Here is a 21481-nt window from a genome sequence, read left to right as displayed (position 1 = left end):
TATTACGTGCTGTGTGCACCATAGTCCAGAGAAATGCTGTTTCGTCTGCTTGAACTTGAACATGAAAATTGTAGATTGCTTACAATTTTACTAGGTCAATTACTAGTTTACTAGGTCAATGCTTGTTACGAAAGATCTGTCTTGTGAAGAGTTGAGCAAGAATGACCTGCATTTATCGGGGCTCAGATAAATGGGAGGAGAATTTAGTTAATGATATGTAGAATGCAAAGAGAATGTTTTTATCAAGGGGGAATCTGGAATTAGAAAAAAAGAGGAACATTATAAGGGTTTGTCTAATAACAATGGAGATGAAGAGGGATTTCTGCTTTCAGAAGATCATGAATCTTCATGATTCTGTACTTCAATGAATCCTGGAGGCTAAATCACTGCATATATTTAACAGAGACAACCAGATTTTTGATCTGTAAGGGAGATTGAAAATAAGGAGAGGAGAATACTACAGATACAGCAAATACTATCAAATGCTAATACTATCAATATTTAATGCTATCAAATACTGTAGATACTGAAAGTTAAAAAAGAAAATGCCTGGAAGTGCAGTTTGGGGCCATCTGTTGAAGAGAGGCAGAATTAATATTCTGGTTAATAATCATTTTTCAGAATCATTGCAGTGAGCTCTGGTGTATGGTCATCATCCGAGCTGCTTCTTAAGCAAGTCATAAAATTTCTATTCTAGTTAAACAGTAACATTCAAATAAAGCCATTTGTTCATATATTGTCACATTTTTCTTTTTTAATATTATTTTTTCAGATGAATGTGGAAGCATACTAGTGAACAAAACTGGAGATTTCACCTCTCCAAATTTCCCAGGATTTTATCCAAACAATGCTAAATGCAAATGGATGATTAGAACTGCTGGCACTTGTAAAGTATGTAAAGCTTCAACAATACCAACTAAAAATAAGGTGTCAGTCATAAGTTGGATTTTGCCAGGAAACAAAGGTTATGTTCATTGAAAGAGGAGCAAAAAATCCTCTTCAGCAAAAAGCAAACTGCTGAAGGAACTCAGCACATTGAGCAGCATCAGTGGAGGAAAGGGACTGTAGACATCTTGCAATCCCCTACAAATTCCTTCCTTCCCCTGCTGATGCTCATCGACCAGATGAATTCCTAGAGCCGTTGGGTTTTTTTGCTCCAGAATACAGAATCTGAAGACTCTTGTGTCTCCAAGAAATCTTCCTGCTTGTTACTTTGAGCGTCAACTGTACTGGGAGATGGAACTTTCCTTCTAACTTCACAGAAAGTGTCACGATTAATCACTTCCAGTTTGAGAAGATAGTCAGCAAGCTGCAAAGTAAAGCTCCCATTGCATCTTGAGTGGCTAAATGTTAGAATGCAGTTTAGTTTTTAAGTTTCTTTAGCAAGATATTTTAGATGTATAAAACAGAGCTGTAATGATTGGGATTTAGGTAATTTTAGCTTCAGCTGCAATGCTCTTTTCCAATATTTAGCTGAGCGAAAAAAAAAACTGCTAGAGGAAATCAGCAGCATCTGTTGGGGTAAGGAATTCTCGATGAGGCAAGCTGAGAGCCTACATCAGGACTGAGAATAGAGATAGCCAGTGTAAAGAGAAGGGAAGAATGGGTAAGACAGGTAGAATGAGGATGGGTGAAGGATGGTGGGCAGATGAATGGAATTGAAACTTCATTACTTCAACTCAGTACATGTGACAATTCAATTCAATTCATGGGTTTTAAAAACCTGTAAGTGATATTAATAATTACGATTAGGGAGTAGAAAGAAGAAATTGTATTGAATAAACTGTTATTATTTATGTTTTAATTACTTCAGCTATTTTTCACTATAGCATTATCACACTCAAACTGTTCCATCAAAGAGCTAATTTTACAATTCAAGTTTAACTTTCAAAATTCAATCGATTTACACCAGTTTTTATTTTGACTGTCAATATGCAAATTTCAGATGTTTTTACTTGATCAATAATATATTAACTGAAATATGCACCATAAACTTCATTGAACAGTTCCCCGGTTTCACGTAATAAACACCTTTATGTTCTGAAATGTTTTCTTGTGTATAATCGTGGTTTTGGTTGGAATGATTGAATTTGCTTATGTGATCTCTTCTCTTCATAGATTCTCTTGGAATTTTTAATATTTAAAGTACATGAATCTGGAACGTGCCACGGCGATTATTTAGCAATTTATGATGGCATTAACAATAGTGCTCATAAGCTGGATGGACCAACTTGCGGGACAGAGAATCCAGCTGTGATATCATCAAGGAATGAATTATTTATTACATTCTTTTCCAACTGGAAGCTACGAGCACCTGGTTTTGCTGCCAGATACAGACTGAGTAACATTCTTAAAATTACATTTGAATTATCAATTATTTTTGTACATTTCTATGTGTTTTAACTTTGTATTATGTTTTATCTTCCAGTTCGTTGTGGACATATGCTGAAGGCCAAACAGGGGAAATTTCAAAGTAAATCTGAATACTCCTTCCAAGTTCACTGCTTTTGGGTTCTGATGACTGAAAGAAAGTACAAGGTGTGATATAAGCAAGCTAAAAACAAGATATTAGAAAACTCAGGTTAAAACTGCAAAATTATTACAGTGAAAATTTCTGTTTGTGTAAGTAGTATAAGCATTAAGATCTCAGTTTCATGGATCACAGGACAGTATTGTCATGTTTCCCCATGTTACGCCACACTGAACATGACCTAAATTGGAGAAAGACCAATTTTGAGAAAATGAGAAAGCTTCTCAAAAGTATGGTTTAGGCTAGGTTGTTTCCTGGCAAGGATGCATTCAGGAAGTAGAAGGCATTCAGAGGTCAAATTTTGAGGGTACAGAGTTTGTCTGTTCCTATAAAGATTAAAGCAAAGTTGATAGGCAAAAAGAACATTGGTTTTTGAGAGATACAGTGGATCTGGTTCAGAAGAAGAGAGAGGTGTGTAGCATGTAGAGGCTTAAGGAGCAAATTAGGTACTTGAAGAGTATAAAGAATGCAACAAAAGGTAACAAAAGGAATTGATGAGGGTAGGACAGTAGATGTGGTCAACATGGATTTTAGAAAGGCATTTGACAAGGTTCCCCCATGAGAGATTCATCCAGAAAGCCACGAGGCATGGGATCAGTGGAACCTTGGCTGTGTGGATAAAAAATTGGCTTGTAGGAAGAAAGCAGAGTAGCAGTGGAAGGAAAGTATACAGCCTGCAGGTCGGTGACTAGTGGAGTGCCACAGGAATCTGTTCTGGGACACCTGCTCTTTGTGATGTTTATAAATAACTTAAATGAAGAGGCAGAAGGATGGGTCAGTAAGTTTATGGATGATACGAAGGTTGGAGGAGTTGTGGATCCAAAGATTGTTGAAGGTTACAAGATAATATAGATAGGATGCAGATTTGGACAGAAAAGTGACAGGTGGATTTTAATCTAGGTAAGTGTGAGGTGAAGCATTTTGGAAGGAAAAACCAGAAGACTACAGGGTTAATGGTTACTTAAAAATGTGGATGAATAGTGGGACTTTGGGGTGCATCCCTCAAGGTCACAGCACAGATTGATAGGATAGTTAAGAAGACCTATGGGGTGCTGGGATTCATTAATAGGGGGATTGAATTCAGGAATAGAGGTCACGTTGCAACTCAACAAATCTTTGGTAAGACTGCACTTAGAGTATTGTGCTCAGTTTTATTCACCTCATTATAGGAAGCATGTGGAAGCTATGGAGAGGGTACAGAGGAGATTTACCAGGATGTTGCCTAGATTGGGAAACAAGTTTTATGAGACAAGGTTAGCAGAGCTGGAACTTTTCTCTTTGAAGCATAGAAGGATGAGAGGAGACTTGATGGAGATGTACAAGATTATGAGAAGTATAGATAAGGTGGATGGCCAGCACCTGTTTCCCAGAGCAGGAGTAGAAAACACCAGAGGACATGTACAAAGTGAAGGGAGGGAAGTTTAGTAAGTTTTTTTTTACTACACAGAGAGTTATGGGTGCCTGGAATGCCTTGCAGGGATGGTGGTGGAGACCGAAATATTGAGGGCATTTAAGAGACTCTTAGACAGACACATGGATGGAAGAAAAATAGAGGGTTATGGGGTAGGAAGGAATATATGGGTCTGCACAACATCGAGAGCCAAAGGGCCTGTACTGTGCTTTATAATTCTATGTTCAAATGCAGTAGATTGAAATTTATTATCATCTGATTGTACAAATACAACCTGATAAAACAGCATTCTCTGATCCTCAGTGTAAAAGCATGCAAACAGACATAACACACCTATAGGGAAACAATACATATATAAAAATAAATAAATAGTTGTAATAAGTAGCAGAATCACAGAGGGTTTGTACAGCAGTTTATTCTTTCTCATTGCCCAAGGGAAGAAGCTGTTTCTCAGCCTGGTGGGGCTAGTCCTGCTTAATTAAATCTTAGAGTCTATTTTCAAGGAGGTTACCAAGAAAGTTGATGAAGAATGTGGATTTGGTCTACGTGGACTACATACAGATTAAAGAGGAAGAGGCTTGCTGGTGAATAAAGGTGAATAAAGGTAGATAAATCCCCAGGGCCTAATAGGTATTCCCTTAGACCTTGAGGGATGCTAGTGCAAAAATTGCAGGGACTCTGGTAGATATATTTAAAATATCCTTAGCCACAGGTGAGATGTCGGAGGATTGGAGTGTACCTCATATTGTTCTGTTGTTTAAAAAAGGCTGCAAAATTAACCCAGGAAATTATAGGCTGGTGAACCTGACATGAGTATTGTAGGTCGGATATAAAAGTATTTGGATAGTCAGGGATTGATTAGGGATAGTCAACATGGCTTTGTGCACTTAGGTCATGTTTGTAATGAAATCTTAGAATTTTTCAATGAGGTTACCACAAAAGTTGATGAAAGAAAGGCTATGGATTTGGTCAACATGGATTTTAGTAAGGCCTTTGACAAGTTCCCACATGTGAGATTAGACAAGAAAGTTCAGTCAATCGATAATCATGGTGAAGCAGTAAATTGGATTCATGGGAGAAGACAGAAAGTGATCGTGGATGATTAGCTCTTTGACTGGAGGCCTATGACTAGTACCTCAAGGATCAGTGCTGAGTCCATTGATATTTGTCATCCATATCAATGATCAAGATGTTATTGTGGTAAATTGATTCAGCAAATTTGCATATGACAAAGATTAGAGGTGTAGTGGACAGTGAGGAAGGTTTTCAAAGCTTGCAGAAGCAACTGAAACAGCTGGAAAAATGGGATGCAAAATGGCTGATGGAATTTAATGCAGACAAGTGTGAGGTGTTGCATTTTGGAAGGAAAAGCCAAGGTGGGACATACACGGTAAATGATAGAGCACTGAGGTAAACAAAGAGATCTGAGAATACAGATACATAATTCCCTAAAAAATTATAGCACTTCCAGAGCTACTGTAACAGCAGCACTGCTGCTGGTATGAACTCCAGGAGAGCAGAGACACAGTGCTGCTCCAAAGTGTTCAACTGCCCAGTCCTAATGTTAGCAGGCCCATACAGGCGATAAATGTCCTGTCAGGGGAGCTGATGATGCTTTTAAGCCAAAATCCTGCAACCAGTGGTCTGTACCCAACATGGCAGGGCGTATACTCGGCAGTGGCCATGAGGAGTTGCAGACTCAAGGGAGCAGCAGACTAGTGCAGTGCACCAGAAACCGGGAGAATGGCACCCATTGAGAAGGAGAAGCAAAGGAGACAACCCTACTGAATGGAGGCCCTAGAAGCAGACCAGCAAGGGGTTCAGAGGCTGAAGAACCCACACAGGCTGCATTCGACACAGTCAAGAGATCCATGCGGACTGGTGGAGACTGGCTCATGAGAATCAGGTAGCCAAGAGCATGCTGAGGACAAGAAAGGCTCCAGAAGAGCATTGGCCACTGAAGGCTTTCTGATGGTGTCGGACGTTTGGATCTGGTTACCATGGATCAAAAAACAGTCTGTGCATCTGCAGAGGCTGCAGGAGCACTGGAGGTGAATCCATGGACATAGTGACCTTGAAGGGATTCTTTCTTGCGATTATTTGTCTCTTATTGTAAGGGGTGCCAGTAACTAATGGAAACTTTTTGTCTGACTTATGGCAGGCAGAAGATAATTTCAAGTAATATTACATATTTGATACAATTACTTGGCAATAAAAGAAACTTGAAAGTGCCATCACAGGTAGATAGGGTTGTAAAGAGAGCTTTTGGCATGTTGGCATTCATAATCAAAGTATTGAGTTGGGATGGTATGGTAAAGTCATAAAACATTGGTAAGGCCAAATTTACATTGGTAAGCATTATGTGCAGTTTTTGTCACCTAACTACAGGAAAAATATCAATAAAATTGAAAGAGTGCAGAGAAAATGTTGTCAGGACTTCAGAAACTGAGTTACAGGGAAAGGTTAAACAAGTTAAGACTTTATACCCTGGAGGGTAAAGCAATCAGTGGAGATTTGAGAGAGGTATTCAAAATTATGATGGGTATAGATCAGTAGTTTCAAGCTGCCTCCCTAAACTCACATTCCACCTTAAGCAAACCCTATGCCATAAGTACTCTGCGATTAGTAAGGGGTTGCTTAAGGTAGTATGTGGATGGGAAGGGAAGGTTGTGAATCACTGCTCTTGACCCAATTGCTACTGAAAAATTTTGCTTGAGAAAAATTGTCTTTGGCCCATTTCCTTTGGAGTTCTGAAACTGTGCACATAACGAGTCAATTAGGTACGATTAAAACAGTGATTTTCAAACCTTTTTCTTTCCTCTCACATACCACCTTAAGCAATCCCTAACAAATCACAGAGCATCTATGGATTTTTCCACTAGACGTAGATGAGATACAAACCCATGGACATGGATTAAGGGTGAAAGGGAGAAGTTTAGGGGTAACTTTAGGGGAAATTTCTTCGCAGGGAGGGAAAAAGAAAGGAGCTGCGAGATGAAGTGGTGAATGCAGTCTCATTTTTACCATTTAAGAATATGTTAGACAGAGACCTAGATTGGAGGGGTGTGGCACAATATGGAATGGGAGGTCAGCAGGACCAGGCAGAATAATAGTTCAGCACAAACTTGAAGGCCTGTTTTCTGTGCCATAATGTTCCATGGTTTTAACCAAGGAATTATCTATTGCTGTTCTTGCAAATGGTGTCATTTGTCTCAGCAGCAATAATATCTTCAACCAGTTTGCAAAGGATGCGCCCATAATAAGCAGTACAATTCTAGCTACTGGGTTCTCATGTCACTGAGGTGTTAGAGAGGGAGAATTATCTCATGAGTTGGAGTGAACAGGTCAGACAACTATGCCAAGAGGGGATATGTTTTTTGTGTGAGATAACTCTGTGAACCTTCCAGGCTTGTCACCAAGAGGTTATCAGGAAAGCCTGCACTTTGGGGTAGCTTCCAAACAGGCAGTTACTTGTATATGATCTGACAATTTTCACCTGACAACTGCAGGTGAAGCAGTTGAGCTCTTCTGGGTTTTGGGAGCTTCCCAATGCCACAGTGAGCAACATCATGTCAGAGATCAGAACCTGAGGATAGGAAGCTGAGAGTGACAGTAACCCTGATCTCCAGGGACAAAGCATGAAGTTTGAGTGTTAAATTCTTTAGATGACCTGGTCTAAGGGAAATGAAGCTGAGTAAAGTCTGGTTTACTGAGCAAATAATTATTTTTGAGGTTCATTCTCTCAATGGAGGCAGCATTGGCATGTTCCACGTCTAGTAATGTAATCTGATGGCATTTCACAGTGGAGCAAAGGTGCATTGAATGTTGTTCTGCGAACAGACACCAGATGTGTATAATATTTCCCTACTCCGGATTAAGCCAATACTCCGGATTAAGCCAATTTTCATTTGCTTACCACATCTATAAAAGTTACTAAAAGCATTTATTTTTGTTTCTCATGTATGCTGGATTAAAGGTGAATTTTAACTGAAAGTAGGTTTAGGTATCTATTGCAATAATTTTTCCCTGCTGGTAAAAGCGGAGCGTATTTAGTAATGGTCTCCATTGTGCTTCATTTCACTACTGCTGGCCATGAAAAGAACTATCAGAGATAACAGCCCAGTTATCTATGGGATATAGGTTTACAGGAGGAAATGAAGTTGGTGAGGGACAGTTGTTGCTAGGTTTTAGTTGTATTTTCGAATCAGGTCCCGAGGACTGAACTCAGCCAATCAAGTAGTCATAGATGCTCATTTTACTGACGATAATTTTTCAAAGAAAATGGAGCAATATCTGAAACCAGAGATACTTAATATAAACCCTTAATCCTCATGCCCTGAACTCTGGCTACATTGCTTTTTACATTTGCAACCATGAACTTTGTTATCACGGAGGAGGATAGACTGAAACTTGGACCCCTCAAAATAAAGTACTTGTTTCATTTGAGACCCAAGGGTACAGATTACATTGCTCAGTTATGTGGCTTTGAACTGTGATTTTAATATGTCCACTTTGTTCTGGTAAACCTTTTTCAGTTTCAGGAAAATAAGTCATAGCAATTTAGTTTGAAAAGAAAGGATTAAACCTGGGTCTCTGTGCCATTCTGCTTATAATCATTCAGATGTAACTGAAGATTTGGGTAATATTTTTCTTTTATTTGTTATTTAACAGATAGTTTTGCAATTTGAAAAAATGGACCTTGAGGAGAACCCAAACTGCACTGCAAGTGGCGTGATCATTCATGATGCAGCTTCTACTCCTCCTGTTATTGCAGGAAGATATTGTGGAAAGATGAAGTTACCATTTGAATGGACCTCCTTTGGACGCACAGTTGTGGTAGAGTTTCAGCATTCCCAATCAGAATATAATTATGAATTTAAAATGAAATACCACAGTATCAGAAGTAAGTGTTCCAAATATACACAAGTGCTTTCCTTCATTTTATGGAACTCAACTATTTCAACAATCTTCTCTCCTCTGAAAGGTTTCTCAGCAGTTTACTAGAGGAACTCAGCAGGCCAAGCAACATTAGTGAGAAAAAAAGAATGGTCAATGCTTCATGCTACTGGATTCCTGGTGAAGGATCTTGGATCAAAAAGTCAGCCATTGTTTTTCTCCCAATGGCTGCTCAACTCCCTGAAGCCAAACACAATATGTTGAGTTCCTCCAGCATATTGTGTTTGGCTTCAGATTCCAGCATCTGTAGTCCGCTGTGTGTTCTCAACAATTTAGTTACCGTATACGTCGGCATATAAGACAGAATGTGAACCTTTAAATGTCACCCAAAACCAGGGGTCACCTTATACACCAAATATAAAATCTAAATCTTAATATCATGTGGTTTAGAGTATTCTCCCAGGGCAATAGAGAACAACATAAAACACTCACATAACTCCAACAGTGCTACCACTAAAATATTTTTCTGCTGAAACTTACATTTGGAAGCTGGATTAATAGTAATGTTATATTAAAACAATAAAATTGTATTATAAACCTGTCTAACATAAAATAACGGTACAACAAACAAAACTAACAGTCGCCATTTGCAACAGCTGACAAACTGTAAACAATTAGCCAGGGTCCCAGGGTGCATGTCTGTCGGGCCAATCACAATAAATCTCGCAGTGACTAGTATTTTTAAACTTAAGACAGGGTTTCTTGGAAAGGTTCGTTTTCACTTCATTATTAAGCAGCAGCTCTCTCTTCAGCTCCCATGAAACCCCAAATAGACACCAGAGACATCACACCAGCCGGGAATGTTTGATGCATATTATGGTAGATTATTAACATTATTTTGCCAGTACTTGAAATGAATTGGCTAAATTTTAAATAGCCAAGACTGTGTTGCTTAGTAGTGTGCTTAACAGCATCACTCCACTGATCAGTGGAGTAAAGGACTATTGGGGCAGTAAGCTCTCAGCAGTAAGTGCCTGATGAGCTAGTCTTGTACAGCAAGTATAGCTCAAAATATACATTTTAGGTGGAAATTCTGGGAGTCATCTTATGCACCCAGTCACCTTATATGCTGACATAATTTTTTTTATATTCACTTCTTTGATGATGTTCAGATTTTACACCTGTGAAGATTTTTACAAACCAGAAATACAGAATCTAGCCTGCGTTTTTCAGGTCTCATGTTCTATTTTGGTTCCAAAGTGGGACCTGATGTATACAGGGGCATGAATAAAAGAACTGCCAAGATGGTGAAACTTTTAGTGCACTTACAACCAAGGCCTGCTAAAAGAACACATGGTACACAAGACCCCACTAAGTGTGTAACACTGACCTGTTGGTAGGTAATTACCGTATATAATAACAAGTGAGAGGCCGAGATGGGAAAAGTTTAGGATCAGCATGTACCTGTTAGATTAAGGACAAGTGAACATTGATTGACAAGGGATGTTAAGGCTCTGGTCAGCAAAAAGGAGGTATTTGTCAGATATAAGCAATGGATCAAGCAAGTCCTTAGAGGAGTATAAAGGATGTAGGAGTACAGGGATGTAAGAGGGAAATCAGGAGTCCACATGACAACATGAGAAAGCTTTGGCAGACAAAGTAAAGGAGAATCCTAACAGATTCCACAAGAATATTACAAAAAAATGGGTAACTCGGGAGTGAATAGGTTCTCAAGGATAATTGTGGTCGTCTATATGTGGAGCCATAGTAATGGGCAGGGTCTGAAATGAATATTTCTCATCTGTATTTACTATGGAGTAGATCGTGGAATTGAGATAAGAGAACAGTGATGTTTGAAACATGCACATTGCAATGGAGGAGGTGCTCGCAGTCTTAAAGTGCATAAAGGTGGATAACCTGACCAAGTGTATCCTGGGACACCACAGGAAGCTAGGGAAATAATTGTTGGGGCCATGACAGTCATACTTGTATCATTGCAAGCTACAGTTGAGGCACCGGAAAACTGAAGGGCAGCTAATGTTGTGCCTTTATTGAAGAAGGGCTTCCAGCTTTCTTTCTTTTCTATCCTTACTTGGGGGGGGGGGGGAAGGGGTTGCTGGGGGTTTTTTAATAATATTTTGGGGGGGGTTTAATAAAATCATGTATAATAGAATTTTTATGGCTATACGATTATCATATTTTGTATTTTGACACAAATACATGTATGGAAAATTTAAATAAAATATATTTTTTAAAGGGCTTCAAGAAAAAGCAGACTTGCTACAAGCCAGTGCACCTAATATCACTGGTGGGATTAGTAGTGTTTTCTTATTTCACTCTTAAAAGACCTTGTTGAAATTTATAGACAGTATCCTTTGATCCCAATCTCTCCAAAGACTGATATTTATTTCTGTTAACTCTATTTGATTGTTTTTTTTTGCTAATTCTATTTACTGGTAATTACATTTCTTGAAGAGGTGACCAAGAAGATTAGTGATGCAGGGCAATAGATGTCATCTACATGGACTTTAGCAAGGCCTTTGATAAAGACCCACATGGTAATCTGGTTTGAAAGTTGGATCACATGGGATTGAAGATGAGCTGGCTAAGTAGCTTGGTGGTAGGGGTGAGGAGCAATGGTGGAGGGTTGTTTTTCAGACTGGAGGCCTGTAACTAGTGGTGTGCCGCTGTCTGTCATCTACATTCATGATTTGTAGGAGTATGTAGTCAAATGGTTAGCATATTTGCAGGTAAAATTATAATTAGTGGTACAGCAGACTATCAGGAAGGTTATCTCCAGCCTTTTTTTACACCGAAAAGCCATGTTATTGCTGTATGCACAACCCGTCTCTGGAAGTCAGCTTGCTTGTTCACACAGAACAGAAAAAAACTGGCTCCATGATTCCTTTTACACAGCAAACTGGCTTCCAGAATCAAAAGAGACAGGACACGTAGATGCCTAGAGTTGATGCCTAGAGTGGCATTGAGTTGTGTTGAGAAAAGAATCAAATTTGGTGGGTCTGGACACAAGAGTTTGCAATCACACAAAGCTTCTTTTAACACACAATTATAGAAGAGTGCGGGAATTGTTACGGGAATAAAACACACACACGCAGTTTATAAATGGTTGACTATTTCTGTTGATTTTAGAAATTTTCACAGATAGACATTCAAACCTAAAAAAATACAATTGCTATAGCTGCCAAGATTGAGGTTACAGAATGGTTTTACATTATGGCAACTGGAGCTATCTGCAAATGAGTATCAGTGTATTTAGTGTCTATAAATGTTCCATTGTAGATATGATAGGTAATTAAATTGTAATCTGAACTAATGCACGAGATGTGCTTTTCCTGCCAACTTCAATCGGCAGTTACAAGGGCAGGCTAATGCTTAGTGATGCTGACAGTTAAACTGCTGTATGGTTAACTTCTAAGAAACTGAATGTTCATGGCAATAGAAACTGTATTCACCACCCCTTAAGCACACTTTTATAAGACCATGTGTATAGGAGCAATAAGTGTGTACTGTTTAACATTTTTCTACACTCTTTTATAAATCGCGCATGTTTTATTCCTGAAACATTTTCCCATGCACCCTTATAAATTGTGTGCATGTATTTTTTATTCCCATTGACATTTTCCCACGCTCTTCTACAAATTATTGTGCGTTAATATGTGTGATTGCAAACCCTTATGTCCAGACCCACCAAATCAGATTCACACAGGTGATACCAACATTCACACGCTATACGTCTATTAGAGTCCCCTGCTCTACTCGCTATGAACCTTTTCTTGACCCAACATTGCGATGTCATCTTCCCTTGTCATTTCAACCCAGCAACATGGGTTTCCCATTGTAGATTGGTCCCACATCAATAAACTCCACTGTTGAGACTACCTACCTTAGCGGATCAAAGCCAGGTAAGTCTAGACCCTCACAATCTGCCTTTGATGCTTTCACACAGCATTCGAAAGGCAGATAAAACCTGGCTTTCAAGTGCTGTGTAAAAGGGGCTTAAGATTGCAATTGGATCCTGATCAAATATGAAAGTAGGAATGGAATATCTGTGTGGTGCTACCACCATGTAAATAGATGTATGTATGTGCTGTATGGGCTGGCCAAACCTGAACCTGTGACTCTTCCCTCCCAGATATCTCCATAAAGTCTGTTATGCCCAAACCCCTCCCTCAGTACCTGTCTTAGAATCGGCCCAGCAACATGCAAGCTGTGCTGACACTTTAAGGTGATTAAAACCTATTAATCACAACTCTCTGTCTGATTGCAGTTGATTGGTAGTACAATTTAATCATCTTAATTCTAGACCATGGACAAGGTTGTACGGGCAGATAGATTAGATACTGACCCTAAAGATCCGGAGGCCTTGACTAAATTTGACCAGTTGGTGCACTGCCTCAACACATTCATGAGGCGCAACGAAGACAGGAGGGAAGTGCTCTTTGCTCAAGTCAGCCACCGGGTTTTCCAAGAGAAAAGAAACTTTACTACTTACTCTGAAGCGATGGAGTTCCTGCAGAAATAGTACCGGGCCCCGATGAATGTCATATACGCACGATTCCTCCTGGGCAGCTGAAAACAAGCGCCGTGTGAGTCGATTGACAAATATATGCAGGCACTGTGGCAACTGAGGCCAGCCTGCAACTGCAAAGAAGTCTCTGTGGCTCCTCACCTTGAAGGCTTAATTCAGGACGCGTGCATGGCCAGGTTCAGTTCAGACTACATCAGACAGAGGCTTCTAGAAAAAGGCAATCAGAGCCTGCAGAAAGTAGTGGACTTGGCTAAATCACTGGAAACAGCGCAATGAAGTGCCAAAGCATTCTCTTCAGGTAACGCAGTCATTGCATCGGGGGGGCACAGACGCCACCATCTTGGGACGTGGGGTCCCATGTCACTATTGCTGCTATCGAGTGCCAGAGGTGCTACTTTTGCAGGCATGGGAAGCACCTCCGGTAGAGCTGCCCAGCCCAAAGTACTACATGCTCCACTTGCGGGAAGAAAGGGCACTACATGAAAGCCTGTAGGTCCCAACCTGCCCCCAGCAGCGCCGTGTGCAGCTGACAGCCACTGCCATCTTAGACTGCCCCATTTCCGGCTTCACCTCAGGCATCACTTCCAGTGGCTGGTGATGGATGACAGGGCCCCAGGGACAACAAACTGGGGCAGCACCACTTTCAGCGACACGGGACAGCACCACATGTGTGGCATGGGGGCAGCCATCTTAGTGTGCACTCCCAAACCAGCATAGTAGTGACTCATACTGCATTCAGATGCTTGCCTCCATCATCTTCAATCAAGACAGCCTGCAATAACAGGCCAAAGCCATGATGAACGTCGAGGTAACTGGCCACCCTTTGAACTGTTTATTTGACACCGGAAGCACTGAGAGCTCCATCCACCCAGGTACTATACAGCAATACTCCTTCGTGATGACCCTGATGTAACGCAAAGTCTCCTTGGCTTTCCAGTCCCACTCGGCCGAGATCAGCGGCTGCTGCTCCTGACACTGACTGTGCAGGGCACTGAGTACAGGAACTTTAAACACCCGATCATACCACTCCTCTGTGCACCGGTCATAGTTGGACTGGATTTCCAGTGTTGGCTACAGTGTGTCCACATGCAGTTCAATGGTCCCCACTCAACCATCACGTCTGCAACATCAATTAGCCGAGCCCCCCTGAACACGACCTGCAGCCTCTCTACTCTCCAGGCCCCTCCACTGCCCGTTCGAGAACATCATCCCCGACTGCAAGCTGGTAGCCACTAGGAGCAGATGGTACAGCCCCGGGGACAGAGACTTCATTAAAATGGTGGTCAAACGACTCCTAGTGGAAGGGGTCATAGAACCCAGCATCATTCCATGGAGAGCCCAAGTTGTGGTGGTAAAGAGCAGAGAGAAACAACACCTAGTCATTGACTACAGTCAGACCATAAACTGCTTCACCCTGCTAGATCCCTACTCACTTCCCTGCATTGCCGACATGGTCAACAAGATCAACAAATCACTATCGACCTCGAGTCGGTTTACCACTAGCTACCAATCCAGCCCTTACACTGCCTTTGAGGTGGATGGCTGCCTCTACCATTTCCTCTTCATCCCTTTCGGAGTCACCCATGGGATCTCTGTTTTCCAGAGGGAGATGGACCACATAGTCAATGACTATGGACTCAAGGCCACATTCCCCTACCTGGACAACATGATCATCTGCAGCCACAGACAACAGGACCATGACACCAACCTCCACAAGTTTCTCCAGACCAAAGGAAGTGTGTCTTTAGCACTTCAAGGCTGGCCATCCTGGTGGAGATTGGCATTATTGGGCCAGACCTGAACCACATGCCCATTACCCCAGACCCTCAAGGCCCTGAAAAGGTGCTTGGGCTTCTTTTCCTATTAACCCCAGTGGGTCCCCAATTACACCGACAAAGCCCACCCACTGGTGAAATTGATCACATTCGCCCTGTCAGCAGAAGCCCAAACAGCGTACACACGCTGGCAGTGATGCATGTTGCAGATGAATCCATCCCATTTCAGGTGGAGAGTGATGCCCTGACCGCCACGCTCAACCAGGTGGGCAGTCCCATGGCATTCTTTTCCTGAACCCTCCAGGGCACTAAACTCTGGCACTCAGCCGTCGAGAAAAAGCCATAGTGGAAGCTGTGCCCTATTGGAGGTACTACCTGGCTGGAAAACCATTCACCCTGCTTACTGACCAACATGCAGTCACTTCTATGTTCAACAATAAACAGCAGGTAAAAATTAAGAACAACAGATCCTGAGGTGAAAAACTTACCTATCCACAAACAACTACAAGATCTTGTATCAGCCTGGGAAACTTAACAAGCCTCCCGATGCCCTGTCCCGGGGGACATGCACCAATGCGCTGCAGGATTGCCTCCAAGTCCTCCACAACAACCTCTGCCACCCCAGAGACACCAGGCTCTACCACTTTGTTAGAGCCCTCAACCTCCCCTACTCAATCGAAGACATCAAGGAGTTGACACACAACTGCCCAGTCTGTGCTGAGTGCAAACCCCAGTTCTACCAGCCGGTCAAAACCTACCTTATCAAAGCCACCCGCCCCTTTGAGCGGCTGAGCATGGACTTTAAGGAACCCCTCCCATCCACCAACAGGGATGTACACTTTCTAAACATCGTGGACAAATACTCCTGTTTACCTTTTGCCATCCCCTGCCCAAATATGACCACAGCCACAGTCATAAAAGCACCAGATGGCATCTTCACTCTGTTCGGGTACCCCTTGCTATATTCATAGTTACTGGGGTCCTCCTTTATGAGCAAGAAGCTGCACCATTACCAGTTGGCCAAGGACATAGCCACGGGCAGGACCACAGGCTATAACCCCTGGGGGAATGGACAGGTTGAGAGGGAAAATGCCACCATTTGGAGGGTGGTTCTTTTAGTCCTTAAATTGAAAGGACCACCCTCCTCCCAGTGACAAGATGCCCTCCCCGAAGCGCTCCATGCCACCAGGTCACTTTTCTATATGGCCAAGAATGCACCGCGCGAAAGGCTCTTTTCCTTCCCCAGGAAATCAGCATCCGAAACTACACTACCATCCTGGCTGATGAACCCTGGCCCTGTGCTGCTTCGAAGGAACATCAGACACCACAAAGCTGACCCTCTGGTCAAGAAAGGCCACCTCCTCAATGCCAACTCCATGTGGAGTATGAGGATGATCAATAGGACACCATCTCCACCCGGGACCTGGTGCATACAGGAGAGCCCTTAACTGACCAGCCAATCCCCTCCCCGGTAACCCCGACCAACCGGCCCCACTATCAGCACCCAATTTTGCACCACAAACTCCAACAAACCCGAACAGCACCATGGTACCAACACCCCCTCAGCCACCAGAGGCACCACCTGCTACATAAGACACCATCCAGGAACCACAGCAGACCCTGCGACGATCCCAGCGACAGATGAGACCACTGGACAGGCAGAGCCTATAAGGGACTTTGGAACTGCAACAAACACTAAACCACACCAACATGTCGGACTTTTCTTTTTAAAAAGGAGGGGTGAATGTGGTGGTACCACCATGTGTATATATGATTGGGCTGGCCCACCCCTGAACCTGTGACTCTTCCCTCTCAGATATCCCCTCAAAGGCTGTTTTGCCTGAACCCCTCCCTCAGTACCTGCCTTGGAACCAGACCAGCAACGTGCAAGCTGTGCTGACATTTTAAGGTGATTAAAGCCTATTAATCACAATTTTCTGTCTGATTGTGGTTGATTGGTAGTACAAGAAGATGGGACTTGTCTTGGACAAGTGTACAGTGTTGCATTTTGGTAAGCTGAACAGGCAGGATTTGTACATTAAATGGCAGGGCCCTGGAGAATGTAATAGAACAGAAAGACCCATGACAGAGGTGGGACAATAGTGCAGAAAACAGACAGCACATTTTCCTTCATCAGTCAGGGCAATGAGCACAAGAGTTGGAAAGTCAAGTTACAACTGGACAAAACATTGGTGAGACCTCACTTGGAGGATGGCACAAAGTTCCAGTCACCTAGTTATAGGAAGATGCCATTAAGCTGAAATAGGTGCAGAAAAGATTCACAAGGATGCTACCAGGACTGGAAGGTTCAAGTTAGGAGAGATTGGATAGGCTGGGAGTCTTTTTCACTGGAGTCCAGGAGGCTGAGGAGTGAACTTATAGAGGTATACAAAATTATGGGGCATAGACAAGGTGAATGGTCACGAATCTTCATACCAGGGTAGGATTTAAGGTGAGGGGAGATAGATTTGAAGGGACCTATAGGACAAATCTTTCACACAGGAGGTGGAGGAAGGGCTGCTCAAGGAAGTGGGAAAGGATACAATTACAACTAATTAAACACATTTTGACAGGTTAATGGATAGAAAATGTTTGGAAAGATATAGATCAAGTGCAAGCAAATTTGGGTAAATAAAATCTGCAGATGCTAGGGTCTAACAAAGGGTGTTAACTTGGTCAATATGGACATGTTTGGACCAAAGGGCTTGTTTTCATTGCTGTATAACTTTATATTTCCAAAACTGCCATTGGAACAACTCCTTAGAATTCTGCAGAAACTGAAAATATAAACCATCTTTATTGCCAAATACAGATATAGATATGTACATTATGTCATGAAATATCATTGTTCTAAACACACAGTGGAGATGCCAAAGTATGAAATAGAAAGTTTGTCTCTTTGATTCACTCAAAGTATTTTCACACCATCTATTCTTGACTCAGATTTTCAGCATGCACTTTTTGCTGAAAAAAAATGCATTATTAAGTTTAAGATACAGTATTCAGAATTCTTATACTCACCAAGTTTTTCTTTGGCAGGTGAACATCCTCCAACTGTTTCAAAATCCTCTTGTGATAGAAGTCTCCTCAGTGGTTTTACATTTATGTCATGCATCACTCTAATCTTTTTACGGTAAACTTATTTTTTGTAAAGTAAATAGATTGTCACTTATTTCCGCAATTTCCTCTGCTTCTAGCTGTAGAAAGTTTGCTCAGACATGTTTAAATAATGTTTTTGTTTCTTTATATTAATTAATCCATAACAATTACAATAATATCCCTGCAAGTGCACTGTGAGTCACAAGGCAGGAACACATATGGCATCATTCTTGAACTTCAAGCAGTTATTTTAGTGAGCTAGCAGCTCTGTTCAGTTTGCTCAGAGATATTTTAAGTGTATCTGTAAATGTTTCTGTATTTTGAGCTCACAGCATGTTTCCAGAACTCATCTAACTTTTTAATAAAGGTAAATTTTATGTCAGTGCAAAATAAAATAAAATTTGTAAAATGTTTTATTTGAAGAATGAGGTTTAATTTTCTGAAAAATCTCTTTGGGAGGATTACAAGTCAGGGAATTTTGTTGGATTTGTTTACATGTTCAAACGAAAGAACAAAGTGAATTGGAAATTTAAGAGAAAATTTCAAATTTCACAAAAGGTAGTTTTGTCTTGCTTTATTTCATGTAGCAGATAGCAACTTGGACTGCTGCAATAATGTCTGGTAGGGAGCAGGAATGCCAGCAAGACATTGTTCGGTATGCTCTTGATGTTACTTGGATGTCCAGAACTATTGGTTCAAAACTTCAGGTTATTCCTCACACAATATTGTACAATGATGAAAGAGAGAGATGATGTGATGTTACCTTGGAAGAACCAAGCCTTTTTTTTAAAGTCGCCACACTATTGGAAGATTATTTACTGAATGCCCTTTAAGAGCCTTTTTGTTTTCAGAATAAGAGACTAAGTGAGGCTTATTTCTCATGCTTCCAGTTAAACATGCATGAGACCATTCTTTAAAGAGCCCCATCTCAACCACAATACCTCAATAATTTGTTTCTATAAGTCCACAGGATATAGGAGTAAAAGTCAGTCCATCGAGTTCGCTCCACCATCATGAGCCTCACTCCCCTCCTTTCTCCCCATAATCTTTGATCCCCTGACTATTCAGATACTCATCTCTGACTTAAATCCACTTGGCCTCCACAACCACCCATGGCAGCAAATTCCATAAGTTTATCACCCTCTGGCAAAATAAATTCTTCTGTAACTCTGTTTTAAATAGGTGCCATTCAATCATGAAGTTGTGCTCTCTTGTCCTTGACTCCACTATCAAAAGAAACAACTTTGCCACATCTACTTTGTCCAGACTTGTCAACATTTGAAATACTACGACGATGATCCCATTCATTCTTCTGAACTCCAAGGAAAAGGCTTGAGGGTTGTGAACTCAGCTAGTGCCATCATGGGCATTAACTCTAGAAGAGGCAGTATCTCAAGAAAGCAGCCTCCATCATCAAGGACCCTTGCCTTCCAGTCCATGATCTCTTCTAATTGCTACCATCAGGAAGGAGGTGCAGGAGCCTGAAGACAAACACCGAATGTTACTAAAACAACATCTTACCTTCTGCCATCAGATTTTTGAATGGACAATGAACCACAGTCAAAAATCACACTTTTAATACTCTTCTTGGCACTAATTTATTTATAAATTGTTCATTTATGGAAATGTAATTTATAGCAATATTTGCACAATCCTGCTGCCGCAAAACAATAAATTTTGTGACATATGTTCATGACAATAAATGTGATTCTGAATCTTCTCTGAATCCTCTCCAATCCAGGACATCCTTTCCTTAAATGTCCAAAACTGTACCCTTACTCCATGTGAAGCCTCACCTGTGCCTTATGAAGTTTCAACATTGGATCCCTGCTCTTGTATCCTATTCCTCTAGATATGAATGCAAACATTGCATTCACCTTCTTCACCACTTCATCTGGAGATTAATCTTCGGGGTATGCTGCATGTGGACGCCCAAGGCCCTTTGTAACTCTGAATTTAAAATTTTCTCCTAATCCAAATAATAGTCTGCCTATTTATTCCTTTTACTAAAAAGTACATGACCATAACTTTAAAACATTGTGTTTTATTTGCCACTTCTTTGCCCATTTTCCTAATCTATCTAAGTCACTCTGCAGTCTCCATTTCCTCCACACTACCTGGCCTACCATCAATTTCTGTATCACTAATTTTTGCTTCCTTGGATGTCCTTTCTTTTGCTTTTACTTTGGCTTTGACTTCTCATGTCAGGGGAGTTGTGTCATTTTTTTCATTAAAATGTTTATTTTTTGTAATATACCTGTCCTGCACCTTACTTAATTTTTGCAGAAACTCCAGCTGTTGCTGTTCTGCCATCCTCCCTGCTATTGTGCCTTTCCAATCAACATTTTCCAGTTCCTCTCTCACACCTCTATCATCCCCTTTAATCCACTTGTATACTGACATCTGATTTTAGTTTCTCCCTCTCAACTCTCTCATTCAATATCAGCTCTTTGGTGGATTTTTATTTCTGCTGGCATGGTGTCTATAGTGATATCCAAAACACCTTCAAAAAGAATGATAGGTTTGTGTGTTGGATTTGTGAAAGGAAAACCATGTTTGACAAATCTGCTGGAGTTTTTTGAAGATGGGACCAATAAAATGCACTAAAGGAAACCAGATAATATGTATTTGGAACTTGCACAGTGATCTCACATAGGACATGGATTAACAAGATTAAAGCATGTGGCATTGGAGTCAGAAAGAAAACAAAGCTTGGGAATAAACAGATTTTTCTGTGATTTGTAAGGTTTGACAAGAAATGATCTACTGGGATTGGTGTTTGGACTTAAGCAGTCATGTGAGTGCATAGCAATCTTTGTTGACACTAATGCAGCTGCCAAGAACTTTTACTACCACCTAGTAGTATTAGGATTATTTTACGTATCTTAAATGGTTCACAATTTAAACACCATATCCTAATTGTATTGTGAAAATTCATAATTTGATGAACTGGGAAATAAGTTTGCAAACTCAGAATCAGAATTTATTGTCATGAACAAGTCAAAAAATTTGGTGTTTTGCAGCAGTATCATAGTGCAAACATTCATATTACAACAATAAATATTAAAAAAATAATAGTGCATGATAAGTAAGGCAGTGTATTTGGTTCATTGAATATTCAGGAATCTGATAGCAGTGGGGAAGAAACTGTCCTTGTGTTGCTGAGTGTTCGTCTTTAATCTCCTGTTCTTTCCCCACCCCCCACCTCACAATGGTAGCAG

The 21481-nt window shown here is 41.0% G+C and overlaps 1 protein-coding gene across 8 annotated transcripts in view; it reads left to right on the top strand.

The window, feature by feature from the left end:
• Positions 1–18685, top strand: part of LOC138741376 (low choriolytic enzyme-like) — a 99108-nt gene extending 80423 nt beyond the window's left edge. For 7 of the 8 annotated variants that reach the window (XM_069895419.1, XM_069895402.1, XM_069895372.1 and 4 more), the window contains 5 exons: positions 773–891; positions 2119–2341; positions 2429–2538; positions 8613–8844; positions 18201–18685. In XM_069895419.1, the coding sequence (XP_069751520.1) occupies positions 773–891; positions 2119–2341; positions 2429–2538; positions 8613–8844; positions 18201–18298 (782 nt within the window). In that variant the 3' untranslated portion in view covers positions 18299–18685. Of the gene's footprint in view, positions 1–772; positions 892–2118; positions 2342–2428; positions 2539–8612; positions 8845–8925; positions 9070–18200 lie in introns of those variants that run through there. The other variant, XM_069895409.1, reaches the window with a different exon arrangement.
• Positions 18686–21481: the final 2796 nt, after the last annotated feature.

This window comes from Narcine bancroftii, chromosome 1, assembly GCF_036971445.1.
Source record: "Narcine bancroftii isolate sNarBan1 chromosome 1, sNarBan1.hap1, whole genome shotgun sequence".
Classification (NCBI taxonomy): domain Eukaryota; kingdom Metazoa; phylum Chordata; class Chondrichthyes; order Torpediniformes; family Narcinidae; genus Narcine; species Narcine bancroftii.
This window is presented reverse-complemented; position numbering and strand designations above follow the sequence as displayed.